The following is a 27,871-nucleotide window of genomic DNA, read 5'->3' on the forward strand; positions in this document are numbered from 1 at the left end:
TAACTGACAATAACATGAGAAAATATTTACAATCTAACATTATCATTGAAATCCATCAACTTGGTCACAAGGGATGGCTCCAGAATAGCACAGAACTCTATTAAGGACAGCAATAAATGAATGGTTAATGCCACTGGATTTCTAGCCCAACTGCAAAAGAGTTGACATATTTGTACCTGCTGTGTCCTTCCTACTGTGTCAATTAATATAAGCAATCAGAGATAAGCTGATCTTTAAAATTTGTAATTTCATCTTCTTCAGGAACCAAGACATTGACACATGATACAACTAGCAGATCAAATGAAGGCCCATCAATCAGTACATTCTCTCTATTAAAAAACATGAAGACAATGTAAAGAAGACAGTTGGTGGCCATAGAGATTGGCATGCAAATAAGATGTTCTTCCTGTGAGAGTAACTTTCAGGATGTTCCATGAAGATCATGAGCCTGGTTAGTGGTGGAAGAATGAGCTATGAGAACACTGTATATGAAGAGATTGGCTCTAAGGTGAGAAGACATGAACCAAGGAAGCCAATCAAAGTCCCCTCCCCTCCAGTCTCTTGGGAGAGATTTGCAGATTTGTAAGATATGCCTCTCTCTATGTGAGTGGGTTCTATTTTATTCAAAACATCACACTGCAATAACCAAACCCTTTCTAGGAATAAGAGAAGAATTTGTCTGAATTGTTATCTCACCAGTGTAGCCATGACTTTGTTCAAAGAAACTGAGCCCCTATTCATCAGTCCTTTGCAAAACTCATTTATAATTCAATCTATGCTAAGAATCTTTGCACTATGAAATGGCCTTTACCTAGCAATTACACTTGTCAACTGGTTGTAAAAGATAGCATGGCCTTTCGAAGATATTTGATGGACTCCAAATGTTTTCTGAAATAAGGATTATATAATCTACTAGCAAGGTCAAAAGTGTATAATAAAAAAAAAGTAAGAGAAGTAAAACCGATGAACAAGAAGAAAGGAGAAGGGAAAGGCAAGCTGGAAAAATGATTTGATTTTAAATGCTGATAACAGTAGTATGGTATGTTTCAAGACCCATTCAGGAAAAAAAAATCAGCCTTTTATAGTTATATTTATACTCAGATTTGTTTCTATTTAATACAGGTGAAAAGGTAAGAGACAAGTTATAGTGAAAATTGAGTATAAGCTGGGTACAGTGGTACATGAATGTTATCCCAGCACTCTGTGAGGCTAAGGCAGGGGAATCATATATCTGAGTCCCACTTTAGGGACAACTTAGGGAGACTCTGGTTCAGAATAAAAAAGGGCTGGGGTGTAGCTTAGTGCTTAGTGCAAAGGCCCTGGGTTCAGTCCCCTATAGCACAGGAAAAAAAGGAGAGAAAGAAAATAGAGTACAATAAAATAAGAGACGCAAAACTAAACAATGAACAAGAACAGATTAGACAGACACCTACAAGCCAATATGAGAAGACTTTCACTGCCTTTCTGTCAGCAGTAGCTCTTGCATTCCTCAAAACCAGAAAACCTCCCCAGCAAAAGTCTCTAAAGACATAGGGCTGGAGAAATCCCACCACATATTTCTTCTCTGTGCACTTATATGAATGCATCCTCATTAGAAGCAAAAGACTCTTTAATCCAATTCAAATTACTAACATCAGTAAGGCATTTGCCTCAGCATTTAAATTCTAATAGCAATCAAATACTAATAGCAAGTTAAGTACTGCTATGGTCTTCACTACATTCAGGAAGTGCAGCCAGAAATCCAGCTAGTATTGACTTCAACACTCCTTCATCAATTCTGATTTCCTCAGTGTAAAGAAATGAAGTAATGTGTTAGCCATGCTGACTATGCATCCAAGTGGGTTGAAACGACTTTCCAAACAGATTAGGAGAAACAAACTGAGTTTTCATCCACCAAACCTGAAGGATGTCTTCACCAAGGCTTCTGGACTATCCAGCTGTGGCAACTCATCTGCTAGGATTTCTTCTGGAGGTCGGGGATCCTGGACAATTGTTGGCCGTGGCTTCTCTTTGACATTCCCTGTCAGCCCATCGATGAAGGAGTTCCACAGACAGTTCTGAGACTTGGACCCTGAGGATGAGAGAAAAAAAAGATGTGCAGGTCAGTCAGTAACCGCGTCCATGTTCTGCCTTCCCATTCAGAGCAGCAGCCTGTTTTCTTAAAGGTGGTCTCAATAAAAGCCTTACAATAACCTTTCTGTACATTACCCTTTGTTCCTCCATGTTTCATTCTATAAACATATAATGAATTCCCTCAATGTGTCAAGCTCCATTTTAGGCCCTAAAATAGAAAGATGAGTAGGGAGTAGGGAATGTGAAAGGAGGTAAGAGTAAATACTGAGTTAGTCCTATTTACAATTCCTGCAATAGTCTTTATTTAAACTCGCTGGTGTATCTTTGAAGATTTGACCTACAAGCAATCACAAAAAAATAGAAAATACACAATAACTAAGGGACAACAAGGAGCCCTGGGAGCCTGAGGAAGTTCCACCGAGGAGGGTTCAAAGTAACATGAGAACACAACATATGTGGATCTAAACCAGGAACAGTGTGTCAGCATCTTCAGCAGGTGAGAAGAGTAGGAAGACAGGTCCTACTCTGTGAAGATCAACATGCAAGGGCCCAGAGGCACAATGAGACAAAGAGAGGGGCGGTGTGCAGACTGAAGGGCCACCTGTAAGTACCTCAAACAAAATGCTGATGGTTTTAGAATTTCTCCTATAGACAAAAAGACTAAAAGATGTTTAATCAAGCTTGTGGTAACATCTGTGCTTCAGAATGGAGACTGAAGGAATACGGGATTACATGACAGGCTCTGGAAAAGCACAGGAAGCCAGGCATATTATCTGTAGGAAAAATAACAAAGCTTTTTACTCAGTACTGGGAGTTGAACCCAGAGCCTTTACACTTGTCTACATCTCCAGCCCTTTTATTAATTTTTTGTTTGTTTTTCAGTACACAATGTGGCACACAATGTTTACTCCTTGTGGGGAGTTGGTACATATACAAAACATATCTTAATTTTAAGAATGTACAGATATGATTGGTAAGCAATAAATTTACTTAAAAGTACTAATGAAGTCACAATAACTTTTTCACCATATCCTCAATCAGTCATCAAAGAGCTCATGAGACCCAAGGCACCTCTCCCTGGAGTCCCAACTGCACACGCCATGATGCCTCCAAAAGTAGCACCAGGAACTACAGTGACACACTGGCAAATTTAAAAGATTGTGCTATAAGTTGTAAAAAGGATGTAGTTAATATTTATTTCGAGATCCCCTTTCACTTGCCTTCCTCTTCTAAAGAGGTTAGGAAACAATATACCCAGTTTCCCATTCCCTCTGTGCTGCAGCTAAGCTTGTGTTTTAATTCTAGCCCAACGAAATGTAAGCAGAAACTCCTGAGGCCAGTGTCTCTTCTTAATAAAAAATGTAAATATTTAATAGGAGAAAAGCAATTTTGCTCCTTTGAGCTTTGCCTTTCTTTTTCCTTCTTCTCTTATTATTCCTACTGAAATGTGGACCAGTGCTACAGCTGCTACAGACATCTTGTGACTGTGAGGTGACAAAAGCCTGTATCCCATGGGTATATAGAATAGGTGGAGAGAACACAGGTCCCTGATAGCACAGCTGAACAGCTTCTCTAGGCTCCCCCACCTCCAAACTTCCTGATGTAAGACAAATAACACCTTTTAGGTCTTTGGTTGTTTGAAGCTGAATGTACTGCTCTAAAAAATAATATATATATATATAGAGAAAGCATAATTATTTTGCATTTTTTCACCTATTAAATGATTAATTTGTTAAATGAGAACAGCTAAGCATCACAATTCTTATAACCTATCTTGGCATTTCCTTTGTCCTTAATATTCTGGAAATCTGGAAAAATGGAAATGACTGAGGTTTCTCATGACCTGGGAGACCTCAGAAAACAATTATTCTCTTGGAGTTGCCTATGATTTCTGTTTTGTTCTGTTTTTTACCTTATAAAGGGAAAGACAGTCTTTGTTCTAAAAAATGCTGGAAATCAGCATTACAGTTTAGATCAAAACTGTCTCCCAACACCACCTGTGTTTCGAAGGGGACTGGTTTATGAGGGATATAGCCGGTTTCTTGTTAAGGAATGAGACCTGCCTGGTCCAAGGACATGGCTTACTGGGGTATGTGGCCTGGAAAGGTTTACCTCCCTCTGAGCGCCTCTCTTTACTCTCTACTTCCTGTCTGTAATGAGGCGAACAGCTTTCCTCCACCCAAGCCCTCCCAACATGCTTTATTGCCTTGTGCCCACTATGCAAGGACTAAAACTTCCAAAACACAAGCCAAAATGAACCTATCTTCCTTGAAATTGTGGGAGGTGAGTATTTTGTCCTACCAACAAAGAAAGTGAAGCCAGGCATGGTGGTGCACACCTGGAATCCCAGCACTAGGGAGGCTGTGGCAGGAAGATCACTGCAAATTCAGGCCAGCCTGAGCTACATGGTAAATGCAAAGCCAGCCTGGACTGCACAGGGAGACCCTGTTTCAACGTGGCCCTCCAAAGAAAATAAGACAATCAGTGATCCAGAGATAAAGTGGGATTTCAAGAGCTAGAAAGAGGGTGATAAGTAAGATGGCAAAAAATGAGTAAATGTGGGGGTCTAGATAAGGCCAGTGACTTTGAAGACAAAGGAAACAGTGCCTCTGACAGAGAAGCAAATAGAATCAATAGGGTGTCAGTGACTGAACTGACTGGCTACAAAGATAGAGAGAGCAAGGTCAAGCGAGATGGAGGCTTCTGTTTGGGCAGCCAGGAGCACTGATACCATCAGAAGATGCTGGGGCCAGAGCAGCCTCTTCTGGCCTATAGCTTGCATTATATTCTAGAAAGTTGGGTTTCGAGATCAAAGATACAAAGATCCTCTTCCACATTCAAGAACAGAAAGTATGCAAATGATGGATACGTGATGCAAGTAAAATGAGAACACTGCATTTCAGTAAATACTTCTATCATGACTGAGAGAAAATTTTCCACAGAATGATGAAGTGAAAAAATTTATCTTTCTAACTGAATTCAAACAAAAATTAGAAACATAAAATACTAGTAAAAAAATCTAAAAGAGGAAAATATCAAAGCCCATCTCTGTCCTGCAGTGTCCAGCCATTATCCCACTTGACATAAGTTGTAATTAAGTAGAACTCGGGATTCACCCATGAGGATTTAATTATAAGAGCTCATTAATGCAGTCTCACCTATCATCTGGCCCTAAGGCACAAACCCCAGTGATGTCCAGGAAACTAAAGGAGTATGGCCATTATTAGAAAAAATTTTGTTTATTTTCATCTTTTTCAGAAGGCAAATGATTGATTGTAGCCTGTTTTGGGTGAATCACACAAGGAAAAATGAGAAGACTTCTGACCGGGCTTATGCTTTGAGGATGACTCCCTTGATCCATACAATCCCTAGTAGAAAGGGACTTGTCTTTGTGCTCCCAATACCCTGGCATGGTGGTGGGCATGCACACTTCAGTACACACAGAAATCTTTACTGCATTTTTGCAGTACTCAAGATACTTTGATGAGGCAGAAAACACAAAGCAGCCACTGACTGATTCAAACAGAGCCAGTCTTTGGGAAAATGAACTAGGTTTCTACAGCCTCCATGCCTATCCCCTTTACAAACTCTGTCAACAAAAAGGTAAAGACTTTGAGACCGGGGATTTAGCTCAGCGGTTCGGTGGCCTTCCTTGCAAGCGCAAGGACCCCAGTTCAATCCCCGGTACCAACAACAAAACAAAACAAAACAAAACAAAAAGGTTAAAGACTTTGAAATGGGCAAAAAAAGTTTAGTGGGTATCCTGTCTTGCTCAGCCACCTGGGTTGTCTTTATTTTTCATTATCTTGGAAATATTTTACAAGAGTGTAAGTTGGAGAAATCTGCCAGTAATACAAATGGTCTTGCCTATAGCAATGTAATCTGTGTCCCATGGAATGCAACTCATTATTCCCCTGTAGATACTGATAAGCCTTGACAGTTTTAGATCTATTAAGAAAATTCACTGTGGCATTCCTAATGGTGTTGTGTATTTGTCTGCTCTTTGGGTTCTCCTCCAAACCAACTGTAATATCTTACTGGGTTTTTTTCTGCAATACTGGGGATTGAACTGAAGGCCATGTTTAGCCATGTTTCTAGGTGTTGTAAATGTGATGATTCAACATATGCCCTGCATGTATGTGCTGGACGTGCCTTGTTCCAAACAACTGATAATACACTCAAGTTACCTTGTCTTGGCCTACTCCCTTCCTAATCACCCTAGGCCCATGGGAAGAGTCCTCCCATCAGGGGAACACTTTCAATACAAACCAAGCAATCCAGAATCAATACCCCCATCCACTTCCCTCATTGGTCTCGCACACTCTAAGTCATCATCCACCTAATCACCGAAAGGCCAGATACTGGACTACTAGACATGGTTTTGATAATCCTGTTCCTACTGAAATTTTCAGTCTTGCCAACACTGAGCCTGCTTACCGTCTCATATGTTCCTTCCCACACAGTGTCTACAGAGAAGCCTAAATGATGTTCCAAATGACCCCCCCTGACAAATGGGGGAAGGACGGTTTATCTGTAAGCTATTGTTCCTAGTAGACAAGTGTAACCCCATAAATATTAATTTCCTAGCCTCCCTGGATCCATCCATGCATGCATATGGGGACATTTCCACATAATCATAGAATCCTAGGGCAGAAATTGATAGAAACTAATTCACCTAGAGGTTTAAAGCAGGGTACAGAAGAGGTAGATCAGGACCTACCAGGTGCCCAGTACACAGAGTATCCACACAGTGTTTGCATCTAAGAAAATACAGCCAGAGTCCCATTTGCTAATCATCCCTACTGTTCCCATCACAATAGGTCTCTACCCTGGTTTTTCTCTACTAAATCAGGTGTGAGTTTTTAGAAGCAAACTCTTCAAACTCTGAGAGTGGAAAAGCACTTTTCCTCTGATTCTCCACAACATGGGTGGAATTTTCTCTGGGGGCACTGGAAAGGTCTGCGCCAACAAAATGAAAAATAAAGATTTCCTCTCTGATTTATTTTAAGCTGATTTAGAAAGCATGATATGTTTCTGTCTAAATAGAGGCAAAAATATGGAAACAAATAGAGTCACACAGGTCTTTTCCAATAATATCAAAAACCCCACGAGGGAAATCATAAGTAAACTAAGCCTCAGGGCACCAAAAATAATGTGGCGCAGGTGCAGTAGGTAAGCAGCTCCATCAGGCCCACTCCATCTCATCAGCTGCTCCTTACTACCCTCCCCATCACGTCTTCTCCAGTCAGCAGCTTTCCCCTCCCCTATGACTTGTTCCTAATTCAGTGTCTACTACATTCTCCTTTCGTGTTCTTTCTGCTCTGTCCCTGCCATAAATTCTGTTTCTCTTCACAAAGATAACTTTTCTTGTACTCCATAAGCCTCCAGACTGATTTTAAATCTTCTAGACTCATAAACTCTGCTAACAGCATCTACACCACTGAGCTCATCAAGAAAACAAGAGCTCAGATTCCAAAGCAACACTGTTTAGTACTTGACATGTGCCCAGCATTGTCCTGATGCCTGAACCTGACTTTATTCAATCATCAAAGCAAGCATCATTGAACACTAGGATTTTAAGTCTCTGGGAGATCAAATAACCTATACCATACATTTAGAAAATAACAACTGCTTTGACCCAAAGTTCTTCTTTCTGTAATCTAGGGCTCTATGTGACACATCACACTATCTGTACTTTAAGTATAAGCAAATAAACACACCCACAGAACAGACCGAGCAGAACACTTTGTGCTTCTGAATATGAAACAGGTAACCAGTTACTTATGAAATAAGGTTCATCTTGTCTGCAACTAGGTTATTTCAGTTTTTCAGTCTTTTGTGTGAAGTAGTTTGCACTTTTAAGAAAAGTTTGGGCTGCAGGGGAAAATGAATAATGCAAGGTAAGTTTAATGGCTTGAGAAAAGACGAGAAGGCAAGAAAATGAGATGAAAAGAATCTAAATCATTAGTAACTACAAATTCATTTTATACAGTGTGGCTAATGGATGCAACCTGATAAACTGCTGGCAGGAAGAGCCCAAGATGATGTGGTAATTCCACTTAAATCTGACAAGTGACTTATCAACTTGGTTTTGTACAAAAATACACAAAGATTATGCTAGCATAAAGCTGAGAATTTAGAGTCCCACTAAGAACAGAGAAAGGAAGAGATGTAATTCTTTAGAAAGGAAAAGAAAAACCATTCCTGGAAACACTCAATTGTTCTCAAAATATCTGTGGCTTGTGTTTGTAGCCATCCTCCACCTTTGGGAGGACAAAACAAGGCTGCTGAAACTCCAGCTGGGCAGGAAAATTGGGGTTGGGGTAAAAAAGGACTCAGAATGAATGCAATAAAGCCCAGATGAAGAGTTTTATGCTCACTAAAACAAGAAAATAATGGCAGAACAAATAAATCAATAGGTTTTGAATACCTTAAGTCATGTGGATACTATTTTCATTGCTTTCAATATACTAATTCTTGGTATTAGAAACTTGTCAGGAATTCTGTCTTCTGCTATTGCAAATAGATTTGAAAATTTAACTCCATAGCATATACAATGGGGGCTGAAAAAGGTTTCCCTCATCGAAATACAAGAACCCAATTTAATTTGTGATGACATTCTAAATTCTTAAATATACTGGATTCTATGTTTAAGTTATTCTGTTCAGTTAACCTGTCTTTTTTAGTGACTGGATCATATTATTTTACTTATCATAGCTTTTTAATATCTATTAATATCTGATAGTTCAAGACCTCATCTTTTCTTTTTTTGGCTACTCTGTTTTGCTTGGTCTTTAGGAAAACTAGTTCAAATCATCTTATCAATTTCTAAAAAGACATTTCCCTGCTGATCTATACCGAGATGACAGTTGACAAAAGAATACTTCATTGTTTATATATTTACCCAACACCTCTTCTTCCCTATGTCTAATAGCTTCTTACTTTATTTTGAGGCCATCCCCTGCATACTACTAATTCTATGTGATGATGGACTTTCTGCTATGATAACCTCAGCTTTGGCCTCAGTGGCTAGTACAGGTGGGTAAATGACCCAACCTTGGCAAATCACAGTTCTTCCCTGGAATTTTTCACAGTGAAACCAAAGGGAGGTGCCTTTTCTTTCTTTTTAGGTTAATAGTATTAGCAGCCATGTCTCAATATACACAGAAGCCTGAGAAAATTAAACTATAATCCTACAGAAAGCAGGAAAAAAAAAAAGAGGAAAAAGCCCCAAAAAAGCAGTTGTGTCCCTCATTCTAAACCTTCTTATTCTTAGATCTATCAAATTCCCTCTGATTTATCAGGCTTCCATGGATTTTATTGTAAGTCTATAAAACATCACAGTATTCTTTCAGCAAATCCTCTTTTGAGTTTAGAATAGTTTGTGTTGAGTTCCAACAGCAGCCACATAAGAAGTCTTCCTGACAATTTTGTGTATTTTTTTCCCGTGGCATTTCATGTTTGCCTGCTCTTATTAATATATCTTATACAATGTTTTCTAGATTTTATTGTTAGAATATATGATAGTTATTCATGCAGTATGTTTACTTGGCCTGTCTCCTTTCTAAACTTTTATTCTTTTTAAGAATTTCTCCATGATTTTTATTAGCTTTTCTAACCAAAGATATCATAATTATTTCTCTTTCTGTCTTATAACAGCTTTTTGTTTTGTTCTGGGTTTTTTTGTTGTTTTTTTTTTTGTTGTTGTTGTTGTTGTTGTTGTTTTTGTTTTTGGTACCAGGGATTGAACTCGGGTCCTTGCGCTTGCAAGGCAGGCCACCGAATAAAGGCTTTTGATTTCTATTTCTCTCTTACTGAATATGCTAAAACTTCCAGAAAAATAAGCCCTGCTGGCAATAACAATCAAAGTTATCATTTTGATGGCTTTACTTTATCTATGAAATGTCTGTGAAATTTTCTGTTGCATCCCTATTATAAGATAATTTGAGTGACTGCTTGAAGATATAAAAAAAAATCAAGATAATGGATTTACCATCTACAGAGATGACCATATGGCATGTGTGTGTGTTTTACTGTTTCTTTTTTTTTTCTTCCTCCCCTCTTTTTTGACTTATCAATGTGATGTTTTCTGTTTTGATAGCAAAATGGAGAAAATATTGTCCAGACAACATCAAATTTCCTCTGAAAAACTTTTTGGGAAAATAACTTGATAAAATATGGAAGGGGGGCTAAAGGCATAGATTAACAAGAGACAATATAAAAATGTTTAAGCTTTTCCGCATATAAATCCAAAGAATGTAGAAGTGGGTAAGAGCAAAAGAGAGAGGGAAAAGGAGAGAAGGGAACTCAAAATACCTATAAGCTAGAAACATAATGGACCCTAAGGTTTGAATGGTTTTTCTCCCTCCAAAGTTCACAGTGAAATTAATCCCCAACACAACAATATTAGAAGTTATGGTTTTTAGTAGGAAATTGATTCATGAGAGCTACCCTTACATATAGGATCAGGTGCCTTGTAAAAGGACTTCACTGAAGGATCTGACACTGTTTTTACTCCTATCCCGCACCATGTTAGGTCACAATTTCCTCCTCTCTGACACCATCTTGGAAGAGGAGACTGGACTCTCACCAGATATGGAATCCACCAGCACCTTCATCTTGGATTTCCATCCTCCAGAATGTGAGAAGTAAATTTCTGTTCTTTGTAAGTTACCAAGTCTCAGGTATTTTGTTATGGCAACAAAAAATGGACTAAAACACTTGAGCTAAAAAAAAAAGTGAAGGATTTTGAAAGACAATTTAAGCCTAAAATTCATGCTTAACTTCAACTCTATATGGAGTCACCGAGAAGACTAGACTTCAGTTTCTTCTTTTACCCAGTCCTTATTATGGGAATACTATATTCCTCAATATTCAAATAAAATTGCCAAAAAAACTCCTGTGACTCCAAGTCTTTTTAGCAAAGTAATTATTTCACAATTTTTTAGTCATCCTTTCTCCTTAGTACATTCAATTTATGTTTGTTATGAAGTCAGTATTTTGCTTCAGAAATTGTAGTTTTACAGAGGTATTTAAATTTGTTAATATAAATTTCTGTGCAATTTTGTTTTAAACTTCATCTATATATTAACAATTTGCAGTATTTATTTATTCACTTACTTATTCATTATCTCTCTGGTTACTTACTAGAGCTGTTCTGTCCAATATGGTAGTCATTAGTCATAGATGACATTTAGATATAAATTAATTAAAACTGAATAAAATTAAAAATTTACTTCCTTATTCACATAAACACATTTCATTTTTTAGCAAAACATTTATTGATACATTTTAGCTATACATAATAGCAACATTCATCATAGAGAATTTGTACCAGTACGATTTATCTTGCCACTTTTTCCCCCCATCCCTCCTTATGTTATAAAAGCTTTGCTTCTATTTGTTCCTGCAATTTTCTTTCTTTTTTTTTCTCTTGTCTTCAATAAACACATGTGACCAGTAGCTACCGAGTTGCACAAGACAACATACAATACTCTATCACCATAGCAGGTTTTAATAGGTGTTGTTCCAGAAGTTTGTTGATTTTGTTGCCTTTTGAAGGAGGTAGTTCTTCAATTCATGAATTCTGCTGCCTTTCTAATCTCTAACTTGATTTTGCTTTTAGATTTGGAATTTTTATTTACTACTTTCAACAGATTGTTCTTCCTCTTTTCTCTTAATTAATTTATTTTTTATTCTAGAGAACCTGTGTGGATGATTTTGGCTGCATGCCACTAGTTCTGACATATCAACTTCTTACTGAATCCACCTTCTAAGAACAATGCAATGGTAATTTTCATATCTGGTTTGAGAGAAGCTGTCCAGTTTTGAAAAAAGTTTCAAGTAGTTTTCTTCTTTACTTTTTTATCTTCTAGATAAGAATGTGGCTTTTTATAAATGGTCACATAATATGTAATATTATACAAGCATAGTGTAGTAGTATTATAACAACATAATGAGATTATTCTCTACTCAAATCTTTTTAATAAAAAAGAAACAAAATTTCATAACAAAATAAAAGTATAACTAGTACACTGTGTATTGCTATCTTCAAAGTAGCTGCCCTGAGTACAAGTTATTGACAAAGAAAATTCTCTCACAAAGAAACAGATACTAGCACAAAATTTCTTGATGTAACCTAATCTTATTCTCTGTCTTCCAACTCGTGATAATTTTTCTAACTAGTTCATAAGCACTTAATTTAAACAAAAGGACCATGAATATATAAAAACTTAAGGTATAAAGCTATCACATCTTCATTGTGGTCCATATCCCTTATTAATAGGAAATTTATCACTTTGCTTTTTATGCTTTGAATTCTGTTCTTACATAGAAAATACTGCAGACCTATTTCACTTTCTCTTTGTCATTCCCTAAAACACTTTTGCCTGTATAAGTCTTGTTTCCTGAAAGAATATATAGCTGTACATGTATTAATCCAGGTTGGAAAATTATAATATCTATAAATTGAAAATTACATATTCACATACTCTATATCTTTTAAACAATAACAATAACTTGATAGTATATATTGACTACTATCTGTATGATAATGAAATTAACTTTTCCACCTCTCCCTTTTCTTCTATTGCCTTTTATTAATATTATGTCAATATTTAGATTTTATTAGTAAATTGTTATTTTAACACATCACTGTTAAGAATTGCATTTCACACTATATTTTGTTTTATAATTCTATGTCCAATAAATATTTAGATTTATGGATGCATTTACCTGGTTTTAGTGCTCAGTGGTCCTTTAACATAATATGTAAAACCTAGATGAATAATATCCAATAGAACATATGCAAGCTCTGTGTATAATTTTAAATTTTCTAGTAATTACATTTATTAAACAAAATTAATTTCAATAAACTAGTCTGTATAAAACAATAAACACAAAATATTTTCATGTTAATAGGTAAGAAATACCTAAAATTACTGATATTTTTGTGTTCTTTTTAAAAAAAATACTGTGTGTTTTACATTTAATTAATTCTCAATTAATACTAGCCACATTTCAAATGCTTATTAGCCACATTCTACTGAATAGCAGGGCCCACAGAATTAATTATGATTCATATTTCAATTTACTGAAGGACAACTTGAATATTTATTTCCAAGAATAACATGTTAGCTGGTGAGATAAACATGAAGAACAACTTAGGTACAGATTTATTGAATTTTTCTTTAAACTCTGAATATTTCTCAGTTGTCATTTGTTATTTACCCACAATAGAAACAAATTAGGAATTAAGTCTAGTGAGTTATTTTTCTGCATGACAGTGTGTGTGTGTGTGTGTGTGTGTGTGTGTGTGTGAGTGCGCGCGCGCGTGTGTTTGTGTGTGTATTACAGGGGACTGAACCCAGGTCTTTTGAACTAAACTATGCTCCCAGAACTCAGTTTCCAACTGGGCTCAAACTTGAGATCCTCCTGCCTCAAACTCATGGCTCAACCTCTCAGACTGGTGAAATTATAGGCACAAGTGGGTCACTGAGAAGTGGCTGATTTCTTTTTCTTTTATAAGCAAAATTATCTTTGTAATTAAAAATGTGGCTACTATATATGTAATTATAGGTCATTTTTACTGAATTTTAAATTTTATTTTCCTGAACACAGTGATCCTTTTCAAATGCAGGCCTCATTTTATTCTCTTCAGGCAAGCTGCCTTTACCTTTATATTCCCTTCCTGCTTCTATTCCAATTGTGATGCTTTAGTCTCAACATACCTGATTTATTTATATTAGTTTTTCTCTGCTCTCCTATTCTCTTTTCTCATCATTTTAAATTCTTTATCATTTTCCTCCTATACTCCAAAACAGTGCCTTCAAATCTGTCTTCCATTCAGTGACCAAAATATTTTCAATACCATTTCTATATTTAAGTGTACATTTGAAGGGGAAAGGTAATAAGGGAAAGAAAACAATAGGAGAAAATGAAAAAATGGAAATAAAATGTTTGTAAATGGGGAGTGGAGGAGGGGTGAAGGGAGGGCAGGGACAAGGGGAAAAAATGAGAACCAAGACCGGTCATGTAAAGGTACAAGAGCCCAATGATGAATGTAACTGTACTGTAGACCTAAAATGTACCAATAAACTCAATGAAGAAAAAAAAGTGTACATTTTATTTCCTGTGCTGCATATTTGCTTTGTTTGCATTATTTCCTTTGTGCCTCTAACTCAAAAAAATCACCCATTTTTCTTCTTAGGTACTTCTGCTCACACTTTATAGGGACTAGCTGTGTCATCATGCTGCTTATGGAGAATATAAAGTAGTATTTACATTTCTTCCTTTGTGTTTCTATATTAAATCATTTTAAGAAATATTTTTCCTACATCTGTGGGAATGGCATTTCATTTTCCTTGTTATTCATATTTGTTTAGTGTTTCATTCTGGATTTATCCTTAGTTTAATCATTCCAGAGTACAAAACCACTCATTCACAGATTATTATTTTTCACAAGGTATGTGTTTTACTATACATTTCACACACTGTCTACCTCGACTGCCAGATAAAATCATCAGAAACAATCAGAAATAAGACTGACATTGGCATTTAGACAACTAGTTATCCTAGTGAGCAATACACAACACAGGCCTAAAGAGTATACAAAAAGAATACTATTCAACCCACTAAAAAGCAAAGTCTTGCATCTGCATCTGTCTTTACCTGATGAACGTGCACAACTCCCACATAGTTTTCAAAGTCTATGTAGAAATTCACGTGGTACAATGGATCACTATACAGACGAAAGTCTTGGTTATTCTTTGCCATGCATAAAAAGAAAATCTGTTCAGCCAAGGAATGATGTAGACAATGACAGCTGTCATTTAGCATATGGATTAAAACAGTAGTTTACCTATTAAAAGTGAAATCTACTTGACAAACACCTTGTTAATGGTTAGTGTAAGTTGAATAGTTAAATATTAGAAGCTAAATTTTAAGGGTTTTTTATAATTTAGGCTTTCACTAATTCAGACCCTGCATTTCCCATAATTTTGTTTCAATGTGTAACCAACTTCAAGTATGTGAATGTCTGCAAAGCATGCAGATATCCAAATCTTACCATCTGCTGGATGATTCACTCATAAATCTGCCTAGCATTCTTTTGCAAAGTTCCAGAGCTGATTTTTAACCTCATTATAAAAAGTTGGTGGGAATGAATTCAGTGATACAGTACCTACAAAGTGTTCTGAGTCTTGGAAGAAAGCGCTGTTATTCCTAGACATGTTTAAACGGGATGTGTACTATAATGAAAAAAAAAAGTGCCGGAAAATAATTGCTTAAGGATCTGGAGTTTTTGTAAGGGTGCCAGAAAAACACAGATTTGGGATAATAACATTGATTACAGAGACTTCATTCTACTTTTGACCCCAACTATCAATTATTGTTATAAAAATAAAAACAATAGGCCATCAATTGGCACCAAGCTCCATAAGGGAAAGATTGCGACTTATTTATTTTTATACCTCTGCACTGTAATGTCCTCTAGAGGATAATGTTTCTATCTGAGTTTAAGATATCTACATCTGTGGGTGTAGAAACCACATAAAAATCTTGAATGACCACTTCATCAGCATTTTCTTCCCCCCACCCATTTCAATAATATTAAATGTTGTTTTCAGCTTCTGACTCAAGTGCCTCAAGTTGACCTCTCTTCTTACCATGCCTTATTGGATGAGGGAACCTAGTTGCATAAAATTTACTGACTTGGAAATGGAAATTTGTATTAGGGTTCTCTAGAGAAGCAAAATCAATAGAAAACATATGTAAAATTATTTGAGGAGATTTATTAAGTAGGCTTACAGGATCAGAGGTGTGAGAATCTACAATGGCTGTCTGTGCACTAGAGAACCTCAGGACCCAATAGATCTCAGCCCAAGAAGATGGAAACTACAGAAACAGGAGGATCAAGGATGCAGCACCAGCCCAAAGTCCTTTTAAAGCCTGGAAGCTCGTGGAGGGTCAATAGTACGACTCTATGTTGCAAGACTGAGGAAACTGGAGACTTGGAGCCCCATATCTAAAGGTAAGAGCAGCAAGGGATCACTCACTCAAGATTGGAGCTCTTCAAAACAGGGACACTTCTTTCTGCTCTCTCTTTTTATTCCATCCTTGCTATAAGCACATTGGTTGGTTCCACCCATAACCAGAGCAGGCTCTTGCCCTCAGTTTTCTGACCTATGTCAATTATCCACAGACAAACAGAGAATAGTGCTGTGCTAAGCTACTAGGTGCTTCTTAACCCATTCAAGCTGATATATCACGATTAACAGTCAAAATTCAACTTTCTGTATGAGTAACTTTCCTGTCACTGGTCCAAAGTACTCAATACTCAAAACTTAAAGAAAAAAAAAAAGTTTATTTTGGCTCGTGGTTTAGTCCACAGTTGGGTAGTGCTGAGTCAGAAATGGCATGGTGAAAGGTATAGTGGGGAAAAGTTGCTCAACCTTTGACAGCCAGGAAGGGGAGGGGAGAAGAAGAAGAAGAAGAGGAGGGAGAGAGAAAGAAGGGAAGAGCCAGGGTCAAGTCAAAATCACGCTCCCAGTGATCTGACTCTTGCAATCAGAACCAAACAGCACAATCAATTATGAATTCATTAGTAGATTAAACCACTAATGAGTATAGCACTTCCAAAATATAATCACTTTCCAAAAGCCTCACCTCCGAACATATTTCAGAAGACATTTTAGATTTAAACCATAACATAACTCTTTTGTGGGTTCTAAGAATTACAGCTACAAACACAAGATCTCAACAAAGCTTTCAGACTGTGTGGCTACATGGGATGTTGTCCATAGAGTGGCCTACAGGATAATGCACCCTGGAATAGCATATTTCACAGCCTGTAAGACTTATGTATCCACTTGGACTTCAGCCCAAGCCTTAGCTAAGGCCTAATACACATGATAGCAACAAGCATAGCACCACCCTGGTCTCCTGCTTATCCAGGGTTGGGATCAGTCATAGCTCTTGGTGCACTATAGGTGCACCATAAATAGCTATTAAAAGGGAAGTAACACAGGAAAGTGTGACTGATAAATTATGAATATACCTTACCCTCCTTTACATCCATTTATTTTCCTGTTTGTAATACAACTGCACTATTTCCTTTATATGTATTTAGAAACATATCACATAATTTTGTAATTTACTTCTTCAAACATTATATATAATTTAGAAAACTCACAAGGGAAATTATATTGTGTTTATCTATATTGTTGCTTACTGTTTTCTTCCTTCCTTCCTTTCCTCACCTTCTTTCTGTGCATACTGATATTCCAAGTTTCTTTTTTTTTTAAAATCATTTCTGATTTTTGGTAAGAAAACATTCTCTAGTCATTATTTTAGGGTAGGCTTGCTTTACATGCAGCCATTTGATATTTGACAAAGGGGCAAAAAACACGTTGAAGAAAAGATAGGCTCTTTAATAAGTGGTGTTAGGAAAACTGGCTATCCATGTGCAGAAGATTGAGTCTAGACCCATATCTCTTACCATTCACCAAACTAAAATAAAAAATGGATCAGATATAAATGTTGAAACAGAAACACTATTGTGCTGGAAGATAAAATAGATAAAACTGAAGACATCGGTACAGGCAAGGACTTTCTGAACAGAAGCCCAAATGCACAGGAAATAGTATGAAGAGTCAACAAATCAGATTATATCAAGTTAAAAAGATTCTAAACAGTGAAGGAAATAACCAAAAGAGCAAAGAGACAACCTAGAAAGTAGGAAAAAGTTTTTGCTAGCCATTCTTTGGACAGAGGACTGATACCCAGAATATATAAAGAACTCAAAATCAAATTACCCCCAAAATAAAAGACCTAAGAAAAATGAGCAACTGCATTAGTCTTTATTTCTCAAAAGAAGAGGTACACTCAAAGAGCTTGGACTGGAGATTCCATTTGACCCAGCCATCCCTCTGTTGGGTATCTTTCCAAGAGAACTAAAAGAATCATATCACAGAGAAGTATGTGCACCCATGTTTATAGCGGCACAGTTTGTAATAGCTAAATCTTGGAAACAACCTATTTGCCCATCCGTTGGAAACTGGATAAAGAAGTTGTGGTTTTTCTATAAAATGGAATATTACTCAGCCATAAAGAGCGAGAGAATAGATTCATTCATAGGAAAATGGATACATATTGAAGATATACTCCTAAGTGAAATAAATAAGTCAGAAAGAGCTAAAGACATTACTCTACGGTGCTATATGTATACCCATGTTCACAGCAGCACAGCTCATAATAGTCAAATCTTGGAATCAAATTATGTGTCCATCAACAGGGCAACAGATAAAGAATATGTGGCATTTATTCACAATGAAGTGCTACTTTGCCACAAAGAAGTATGAACTTGAGTCCTGTGAAGAAAATGGATGTACCTTGAGATCATAATTTTAAGTGAAATAAATCAAATGCATAAGCTTAAATATTGAATTATTTTTCTTATATGAAAAGCCCAAAATATGAATATAGTAAAATAAAAGATAGATAGGGAAGGTGGGATGGGTAGGGGAAGAGTAAAAAGGGAAAAGAAAAAAATGTGACAGAATGAAAAGATGAAAATAAAGTGTTTGTAGATGGGGAGGGGAGGAGGGGGTGAAGGGAGGGCAGAGGTAAGGGGAAAAAATGAGAATCAAGACTTGCCATGTAAAGGTACATGATCCCAACAATGAATGTAACTGTACTGTATCCCTAAATGTACCAATAAACTCAATAAAAAAAATAAAAAATAAAAAAAAAAGAAGAGGTACAAATTGCCAGTAAATACATGAAGAAATGTTCAATATCTCTGGCCATTATTGAAATAAATGCAAAGTAAAAATATTGAGATTCTATACTACTCAAGAAAGAATGGCCATCATTAAGAAATCAAAATATAATATGCTGACAAGGCTGCAGGAAAACAGGAGCCCTTCTACACTGTTGGTGAAAAAAACTACTACAACCACTAATGGAAATCAGTATGGAGATTCCTCAAAAAACTAAAAACAGAAATTCTATTCAACCCAGCTATTCCCCATCTAGATATCTTCCTGAAAGAGCTAAAGACATTACTCTACGGTGCTATATGTATACCCATGTTCACAGCAGCACAGCTCATAATAGTCAAATCTTGGAATCAAATTATGTGTCCATCAACAGGGCAACAGATAAAGAATATGTGGCATTTATTCACAATGAAGTGCTACTTTGCCACAAAGAAGTATGAACTTGAGTCCTGTGAAGAAAATGGATGTACCTTGAGATCATAATTTTAAGTGAAATAAATCAAATGCATAAGCTTAAATATTGAATTATTTTTCTTATATGAAAAGCCCAAAATATGAATATAGTAAAATAAAAGATAGATAGGGAAGGTGGGATGGGTAGGGGAAGAGTAAAAAGGGAAAAGAAAAAAATGTGAGAGAATGAAAAGATGAAAATAAAGTGTTTGTAGATGGAGAGGGGAGGAGGGGGTGAAGGGAGGGCAGAGGTAAGGGGAAAAAATGAGAATCAAGACTTGTCATGTAGAGGTACAAGATCCCAACAATGAATGTAACTGCACTGTATCCCTAAAATGTACCAATAAACTCAATTAAAGCTGAAAAAAAAAGATAGATATTAGGAAATAGTGAAGTAAAATTTTTGCAAAAGGGAAGTGGACCAAGAGATAGAGGGTTGAGAGACAAAGGGGAGGGAAAGGGGATGAAAAAGAATTAAGATGTATTATATACATGCACCAGTTCCCCAAAAGGAACACAGTCCCTATGTACTGCAAACATGTACTGATAAAAACAAACAGGGCTTTAGAGGAGATTAGAAGGGGTGAAGGGAGGGCAGGGGTACGGGAAAAAAATGAGAACCAAGATCTCTCATGTAAATGTACAAGATCCCAGTGATGCATGTAACTAACTGTGCTGTATACTTAAAAAGTACCAATAAACTCAATAAGATAAATAAATAAATAGGGCTGGGAATTTAGCTCAGTGGTACTACTGCAGCTGCCTGCCTAGCACCGCGCAAGGCACGAAGTTCAATCCCCAGTACCAAAATAAATAAATAAAGTAGGCCTGCTGTCAACAAATTCTTCATTTTCCTTCATCTTTTAATATTTTTATTTCCCCTTAATTCCTGAAGGATATTTTTGCTGGTTACAGGATTTTTGGCTGATAGTTCTTTTCCTCTAGCACTTAAAAAATACTGTTTCTACTTTCATGTTAAAATCAAGAATAAGACAAGGATGCCCACTATCACCACTCCTCTTTGATATAGTTCTGGAAACATTAGCCACAGCAATTAGACAAGAGAAAGAAATTATAGCAATAAAGATAGGAAAGGAAGAAGTTAAACTGTCATTATTTGCTGACGATATGATACTCTGCATTGAAGACCCAAAAAACCCCACCAAAAGACTTCTAGACTTAATTGACAGATTCAGTAGAGTACCTGGATACAAGGTCAACACCCAAAAATCAATAGCCTTCTTGTACACAAATAACAGACTCACTGAGAGAGAAATTAGGGAAACAATTCCCTTCACAATAGCATCCAAAAAAATGAAGTATCTAGGAATCAATCTAACAAAAGAAGCAAAAGAACTCTACACTGAAAACTGCAGCACTCTGAAAAAAGAAATCAAAGAGGATATAAGAAAATGGAAAGATATCCCCTGCTCCTGGGTAGGAAGAATCAACATAGTGAAAATGGCCATACTACCAAAACTGCTATACAGATTCAATGCAATGCCAATTGAAATTCCAACACTATATTTCACACAACTAGAAAATAGAATACAAAAATTCATTTGGAACCATAAGAGACCTAGAATAGCAAAAGCCATCCTAGGCAACAGACAAATGTCAGCGGGTATAACAATTCCCAATTTAAAACTATACTACAAAGCCACTGTGATAAAATCAGCATGGTACTGGCAAAGAAACAGACCTGAGGATCAGTGGAATGGATTGGAAGACACAAAAACAATTCCAGATATACTCAGCTAGCTCATCTTTGACAAAGGAGCTGACCATCCTCAGTGGAGGAAAGATAGCCTCTTCAATAAATGGTGTTGGAAAAACTGGATCTCAACCTGCCAAAGATTAAAATTGGACCCTTATCTTTCACCATGCACTAAATTAAAATCCAAGTGGATTAAAGATCCAAATATTAAAAAAGAAACACTAAACTTGCTGGAAGATAAGTTAGGCAGAACTCTTGAAGACACTGGCATAGGAAAAGACTTTTTGAACAAATCCTCAGTATCACAGGAACTAGCACAAAGAATCAACAACTGGGATCTCATCTTATTAAAAAGCTTCTGCACTGCAAAAGAAACCATCAACAGAACTAAGAGACAACCTACAATGTGGGAAAAAAAATTTACCAGCCGCTCCTCAGACAAAGGACTATTATCTAGAATATATAAAGAACTGAAAAAAATCAGCACCCCCAAATATAAAGACCGAATTCAAAAATGGGCATCTGAAATGAACAGACATTTCTCAAAGAAATAAAAGCAGCAAGTAAATATATGAAAAAAATGTTCTACATCACAGGTCATTCGAGAGATGCAGATGAAAACAACACTGAGATTCCACCTCACCCGACAAAGAATGGCTGCTATCAAGAAATCAACCAATAACAAATGCTGGCACAGTTGTGGGGAGAAAGGAACCCTTCTCCATTGTTGGTGGGAGTGCAGACTGGTACAACCACTATGGAAATCAATATGGAGATACCTCAAAGACTTGGGACTAGAGGTTCCATTTGACCCAGCCATCCCTCTGGCCGGGTATCTTTCCAAAAGAACTAAAAGAATCATATCACAGTGATATATGCACACCCATGTTTATAGCGGCACAGTTTGTAATAGCTAAAACTTGGAAACAGCCTATTTGCCCATCAGTTGGAGAATGGATAAAAATGTTGTTTTTCTATAAAATGGAATATTACTCAGCCATAAAGAATGAGAAATTAGATTCATTCATAGGAAAATGGATACATATTGAGGATATACTCCTAAGTGAAATAAATAAGTCACACATGTGTAAACAGCAAATAGTTTCTCTGGTGTGAATAAACTGTAATAGTACATAAGATCCTAATTATATAACTGACATTGTGAAATGGGAAGAAAAGGGCTAAAGGTGTAGGGAAGGTGGGATGGGTAGGGGAAGGGTAATAAGGGAAAGGAAAATAGTGTGAGAAAATGAAAAGATGGAAATAAAGTGTTTGTAAATGGGTAGGGGAGGAGGGGGTGAAGGGAGGGCAGGGACAAGGGGAAAAAATGAGAACCAAGACCTGTCATGTAGAGGTACAAGACCCTAACAATGAATGTAGCTATACTGTATCCCTAAAATGTACCAATAAACTAAATTAAGAAAAAGTACTTTTTCTCCTGGCTTCTGATGAGAAACTTGCTATAATTCAATGATGTCTTCCTATACTTAAATTTTCCCTCTTTGACTGCTTTTCGATTTCTTTTGAGTTTTTAAAAGTTTCATTATGATGACTATGATGTGTAATAGAAAAATATAGTGATTTTTTAAATTTTTGAAACATTTATTACCATAAAAGACACACTGCCTTTAATTCCCCTCAAAAAACTTCCCACTGGTTTGAACCCACATATTTCACTCTTCTTGCCACTTTCTAAAGAAGTCCTGGAAGTCCCCTTTTGTGAATGTCTTTAGTTGCACTGTTATGGCTACCTGGATGCACTGAATCAATTCAAAACATTTATTTTCATGGTCATTTTGATTTGGGGGAAGAGCCAGAAGTCACACATTCCAGGTCTGGTGATACAATGAGTGAGCATACACCAAACTGTTTTATCAGACTGCCTTTCCATTGACTGCTACTCAGCAGCAGCATTCACTGAATTTTTTATCACACCCTGTGAAGACACTCATTAAACAGAAATTCCAGAACTGTTTCACAAAGTGACAAGAACATTGAATAAGTATGTTCAAGGTGAGCGGGATTATTTTGAGTGGGATTAATTCCAATGTATCTTTTACTGTCATAAATTTTAAAGTAATACTTCACCATATATTTGGATCACACTATCTATTTTCCATCTTATATGTACTCCCTTCATCTAGAAAATCAGAGAATGAGGTGTTGGTCTTTATCTTAAAAACAATAGCTCTCTATAGAAGATGTTTAAGTGGCCAGCCAACAAGAATGTTAGATGTCAAACATCATTAGTCACTAGGGAAATGCAAATCAAATCTTTTTTTTTTTTTTTTTTTTTTAACAGGGTCTCACTATGTAGTTGAGACTGTCCTGGAACTCACTGTGTAGCCCAGGCTGGTCTTGAACTCACAGTGATCCTCCTGCCTCAGCCTCCCGAGTGCTGGGATTACAGGTGTGCGCCACCACGCCCGGCTTGCAAATCAAATCTTAATGTTATATGACTCATACATGCTAGGTATAAAAATTTTAAAAACAACCATACTAAATATAGGGGAGGATTTGGAGAAATTGGAATCCTCTTATATTGCTTGTGGAAATGTAAAAGGGTGTAAACACTTGGGAAAACAGTCTGGTAGTTCCTCGCAGAGTTATTATATGATCCAGTATTCACACTCTTATGTATATATCCAAGATAAATGAAAACATATACCCACAAGTGTTCATAGCCACATTTTTACCACAGTCAAAAAGGCAAAATAACCCAGAGATGAAAATGAAAGAACGATATTCTTGCATATACTATAACATAGGTGAACATTAAAAACACTGCACTAAATCAAAAAAGCCAGTCACAATAGAGCATATTTTGTACTAATTCATTTATATAAAATGGTAAATCTATAAAAACAGAAAGTACATTGATAGTTTCCTAGAATCAGAGAGTGTGGTCTTAGAACAAAGTGACTTCTTTTGGCACAGGATTTTTTTGAGTGACAAAAACTTTCTAAAATTAGATTATGGTAATGATTGCATAACTCCATGAATATACTGAAGACTTCAGAATTTGTATTTTAAATGGGTAAACTTTATGATATATGAATTATATAATAATAAAGCTGCTTTTTAAAATACATAGTAGGAATCACCCTACTATTCTTTCTAATTTTAGTATGAATGACATGGGTGATTTTATTCTGCCTTCATTATGGATTCAACTGTTTTCTTCCTGAGGTAGCATTTTTTTCAGCCACCATGTGGCATGCCAAATTCTCACAGAATGAGTTTGCTTTAAAGGTGTCTTAACTTTTCACTCACTCCTCTTTTTATTTTTATTTTTTTGGTGATGGTGGTGGTTCTGGGAATTAAATCCAAAGCTTTCACACTGAGCTACTCCCCTTTTTCTACTTTTCATTTTGAGACAGGATCTCACTAAGTTGCCCAGGCTGAGCCTGAATTTGTGATCCTCCTGCCTAAGTTTCCCAAGTGCTAGGACAACAGATATGTGGCACCAGGCCTGGCTTTTTCCCCTCATTCTTAAATAATACTTATCTCAGTATGGAATCCCAGGTAGACAGTACTTTTTCCTCAACACTACTCAAATATTATGCAGCTTCTAAATATGCCATTGAGAAGTCTGCACATAGTGTAATAATTAATTCCCAGTAGATGTGTCATTTCGGATCAGATATATCTGAATAACAGACTCAAGATGCCAGTAAATTAAACAAAATAGAAATTTTCATGGATGAAATCTGGATGCAGCCATTTCAGTATTGATTTAGCAGCTCTATTACACAAAATCTTGGTTCCTGCTCTACTAACCCTTGAGTATGGGCATTATCCCATGGTCAAAGATGGTAGCTAGAGCTCTAGGTATCACATCTGTGTTCCAGGCAGCAGGACAGAAAAGGGATAAAGACAAAAGGGCATAGTAGGTGCACAAAAGCCTCAAGCAAGTTTCTACACTTTCTTCTGGTAGCTCTGCTCACATTCTATGGACCAGAACTTAGTTACATGGTTAGCTCAGGTTCAAACCTGGGAAATTCACTCTGTTTTGGGATGTGGGTACAGAGGCCTAGCTAAAATTTGAGGTTCTTCCAATATGGAAGAGCTAAACCTGTAGTCTCAGATGCCAGTCATTAACCTTTTTCTGTTCTCCAACTTTCTTTAGGATTTTCTCATTGTCTGTGCTGTTCATTATAATGTGTCTAGTAAGAGATTAATTTTCATTCTCCTACTTGAAACAAGACTCTTCAATCTGAAGATTCACATATTACTAATTAATTCTGGAAAATTCTCAGCCATTAGACCATCAGTTGTTACTTTTCCCATATACTCTCTGGTCTTTCATTCTGGGATTTGTATTTGATCTATGTTAACATTTTCATTCTATCTTCCACATACTGCTTAACTGTTCTTTCATGTTCACGATTTCTCAATGCTGCACTCTGGAAAATCTCCTCAAATATATCTTTCTTCTGGCTCATTATTTCTCTCATTAGTTGTAGCCAGCACACCTGAAAAGAAACTATTTTGTTTGGCTGAGGTTTTTAAATGCTACTTTTTACATGCTTTGACATTCTCTTAAAAATTTTCCTTTTAAAAATGTCTATAAGACCAGGGATTTGGCTCAGTGACGCTGCACCTGCCTTGCAAGTGCAAAGTCCTGAGTTGGATCCCTTAGTACTTACATAAATAAATATGAAAATGTCTATAGTTTCAATTCTTTTTATATTGTTGTCATTTTTAAATTGTCAGTTTATATTTTCTTTTGCTTAGTCACTATCTCAAGTTCTTGAGGTTCTGATTCTCTATTTGTGCTGACTCATGCTCACTGGGACGGATTGCTGGGCCCTCTGGATTTTCATTTTTACTGAGCTCGTATTTAATTGGCTTCATCTTCTATATGAGAATATAACTGGGTTGTATTTCAAAAGACTTTTGCATTTGATTCTTCCACTACTCACAGAGACCCAAGTTTTAGTATTTTCTTAGGCTGAAAGGGTCCTAGACCATGCAAGTACAGTAGTTTCAATTGCTCAAGGAAGGTTTTTCCTCAAGAACCAGAAGGGACAAACAAGTTCCCTTACCACCTCTCTATACTAATGGATGTATTTTGTTTTCTTGACCATTTTTATTAAGGATATAGCCCTTTGTTCCAGTTATCTATTGCTTCATTATAGGTCATGCCAAATTTAATGGCTTCAAAACAACAACCATTTAGCTTGATCATGAACGTGCACTTTGAGAAGTCTCAAAGGTGGACCTCTCTCTGATTGTCACAGCATGGGAACAGCTCTAAGAACAAGTATTCCAACAGGCAGTAGGTGGAAGCTACATCACCTTGACAATCTAACTTTCCAAGTCCCTTCATATCATCTCTGCCACAGTTATAGGATCTCAGATTTAAGGGAAGTAATACTGGCTTCAGATCTTAGTGGGAGGTTTGTCAGTATCACATTGTAAGAAGAGCATGTTGGATGGGAGAAATAAATACAAATCGTTTTAGAAAAAAAAATCTGCCCTATGTTTTAAGAGTTTGAGTATAAGTGAAGTCTCATATCCAACTCTCCACACTGCACAACCCAAGGCCTTATCCTTTTCCCATGTAGATCATTAAAACACATAATACTCAGTGCCATGAATTTAGTAGCACCACCCCATGTTGTACAGATGCAGAGTTAGTGGGTGTGTGTACCATTCACAGTTCTAACATTAAATAACTCCTTCATTCCTGGCACCTCTGTATTTATTATAAATCTCATTGAAAAGTATTTTAAAATATTTCATTCAACATACTTATCACAAATGAGATAGTTTTCAAGTTAACCTATCCCATCTCTTGCTGGAACCCGAAACTTTATCCTAAATTTATTCAAAAAAGTGAACTTTGAGAGGGCAGAGCAGGAAGTATAGGAAGTACAGCAACTAAGCCATGTCTTCCTTACTGTCCTCCGGGTCATATAACACACAAAATTTTTCTAATCAGATTTTTAAATTACATAAGCTTATACACATGGAGCATGGAGCAAGTATTTATTGTGATCTCCACAGGTGGAACAACAGTTCCCATTAAGGGAGAAAAATTGGTCTGCATTTAAGCAAAGAAAAAGAAAAGAAAAGAAAACTTGAAAGGAGTAATAAGGTAAGATGCTAAGGACAAGGAGGTCATCAGACACCAAAGAAAAAAGAAATGGTCAAAAGCTGCTTTGCAAGAGAAACATGAGGAATGTCATCTGATTCCGAAGAAGAAAGTAGAAATAAAAGATAAAGAATGGAGAAGGGCAGGGAGAGAGACATCAAGAATCAGATGGCTGGGACCCACTCCTGATTCAGCAGGTCTGAGATGGGGCCGAAGAACCTGCATTTCTAACAAGATCTCAGGTCCTCCATTGAGGACCAATAAAACAGAGTGTGAAGCCCCTCACAATTAGAAATTCTAGAGCTGCGATTGTGCATATATGTCTTTACTGGGAGAAGCAGAAAACACAGAGGCTTCATTCTTGAACATTACCAAGTTGTGATCTGGAATTCTGAAAGAAGTGAAGTTTCTAGGAACATTTAGGGTTATTTAAGAGAAATTACAAAATCTCCAAATTCTTTTTGTCTCCTTCGCCATTTTTAAAAACTTTAATTGAGTTATACATGATATACAATAAATTGTACTTTTTTGGGGGGGTGGTACTGGGGATTGAATCTAGGGCTATATTCCAAGCTCACTTTTAAAATTTCTATTTTGAGACAGGGTTGTTAAGTTGCTAAGTTGCCCAGACTGGATTTAACTTCAAATCCTTCCTGCCTCAGCCTTCCAGAGTGCTGGCATTACAGTCAGGCACTACCACACCTGGCTAACATTTCAATGCCTGTTTTGATTATTTTGGTCCTATATATA

General features: G+C 36.6%; 1 protein-coding gene across 5 annotated transcripts in view; it reads right to left on the bottom strand.

Annotated features, from left to right (window-relative positions):
* Pde1c (phosphodiesterase 1C) overlaps positions 1-27,871 on the bottom strand; it is a 576,741-nt gene that overhangs the window by 368,715 nt on the left and 180,155 nt on the right. For all 5 annotated transcript variants that reach the window (XM_010628348.2, XM_033757620.1, XM_010628343.2 and 2 more), the window contains exon 3: positions 1,900-2,071. In XM_010628348.2, coding sequence (XP_010626650.1) covers positions 1,900-2,071 — 172 coding nt within the window. The remainder of the gene's footprint in view (positions 1-1,899; positions 2,072-27,871) is intronic.

The sequence above is a fragment of the Fukomys damarensis genome, unplaced genomic scaffold, assembly GCF_012274545.1.
Source record: "Fukomys damarensis isolate Sample0158 unplaced genomic scaffold, DMR_v1.0_HiC HiC_scaffold_4, whole genome shotgun sequence".
NCBI lineage: Eukaryota > Metazoa > Chordata > Mammalia > Rodentia > Bathyergidae > Fukomys > Fukomys damarensis.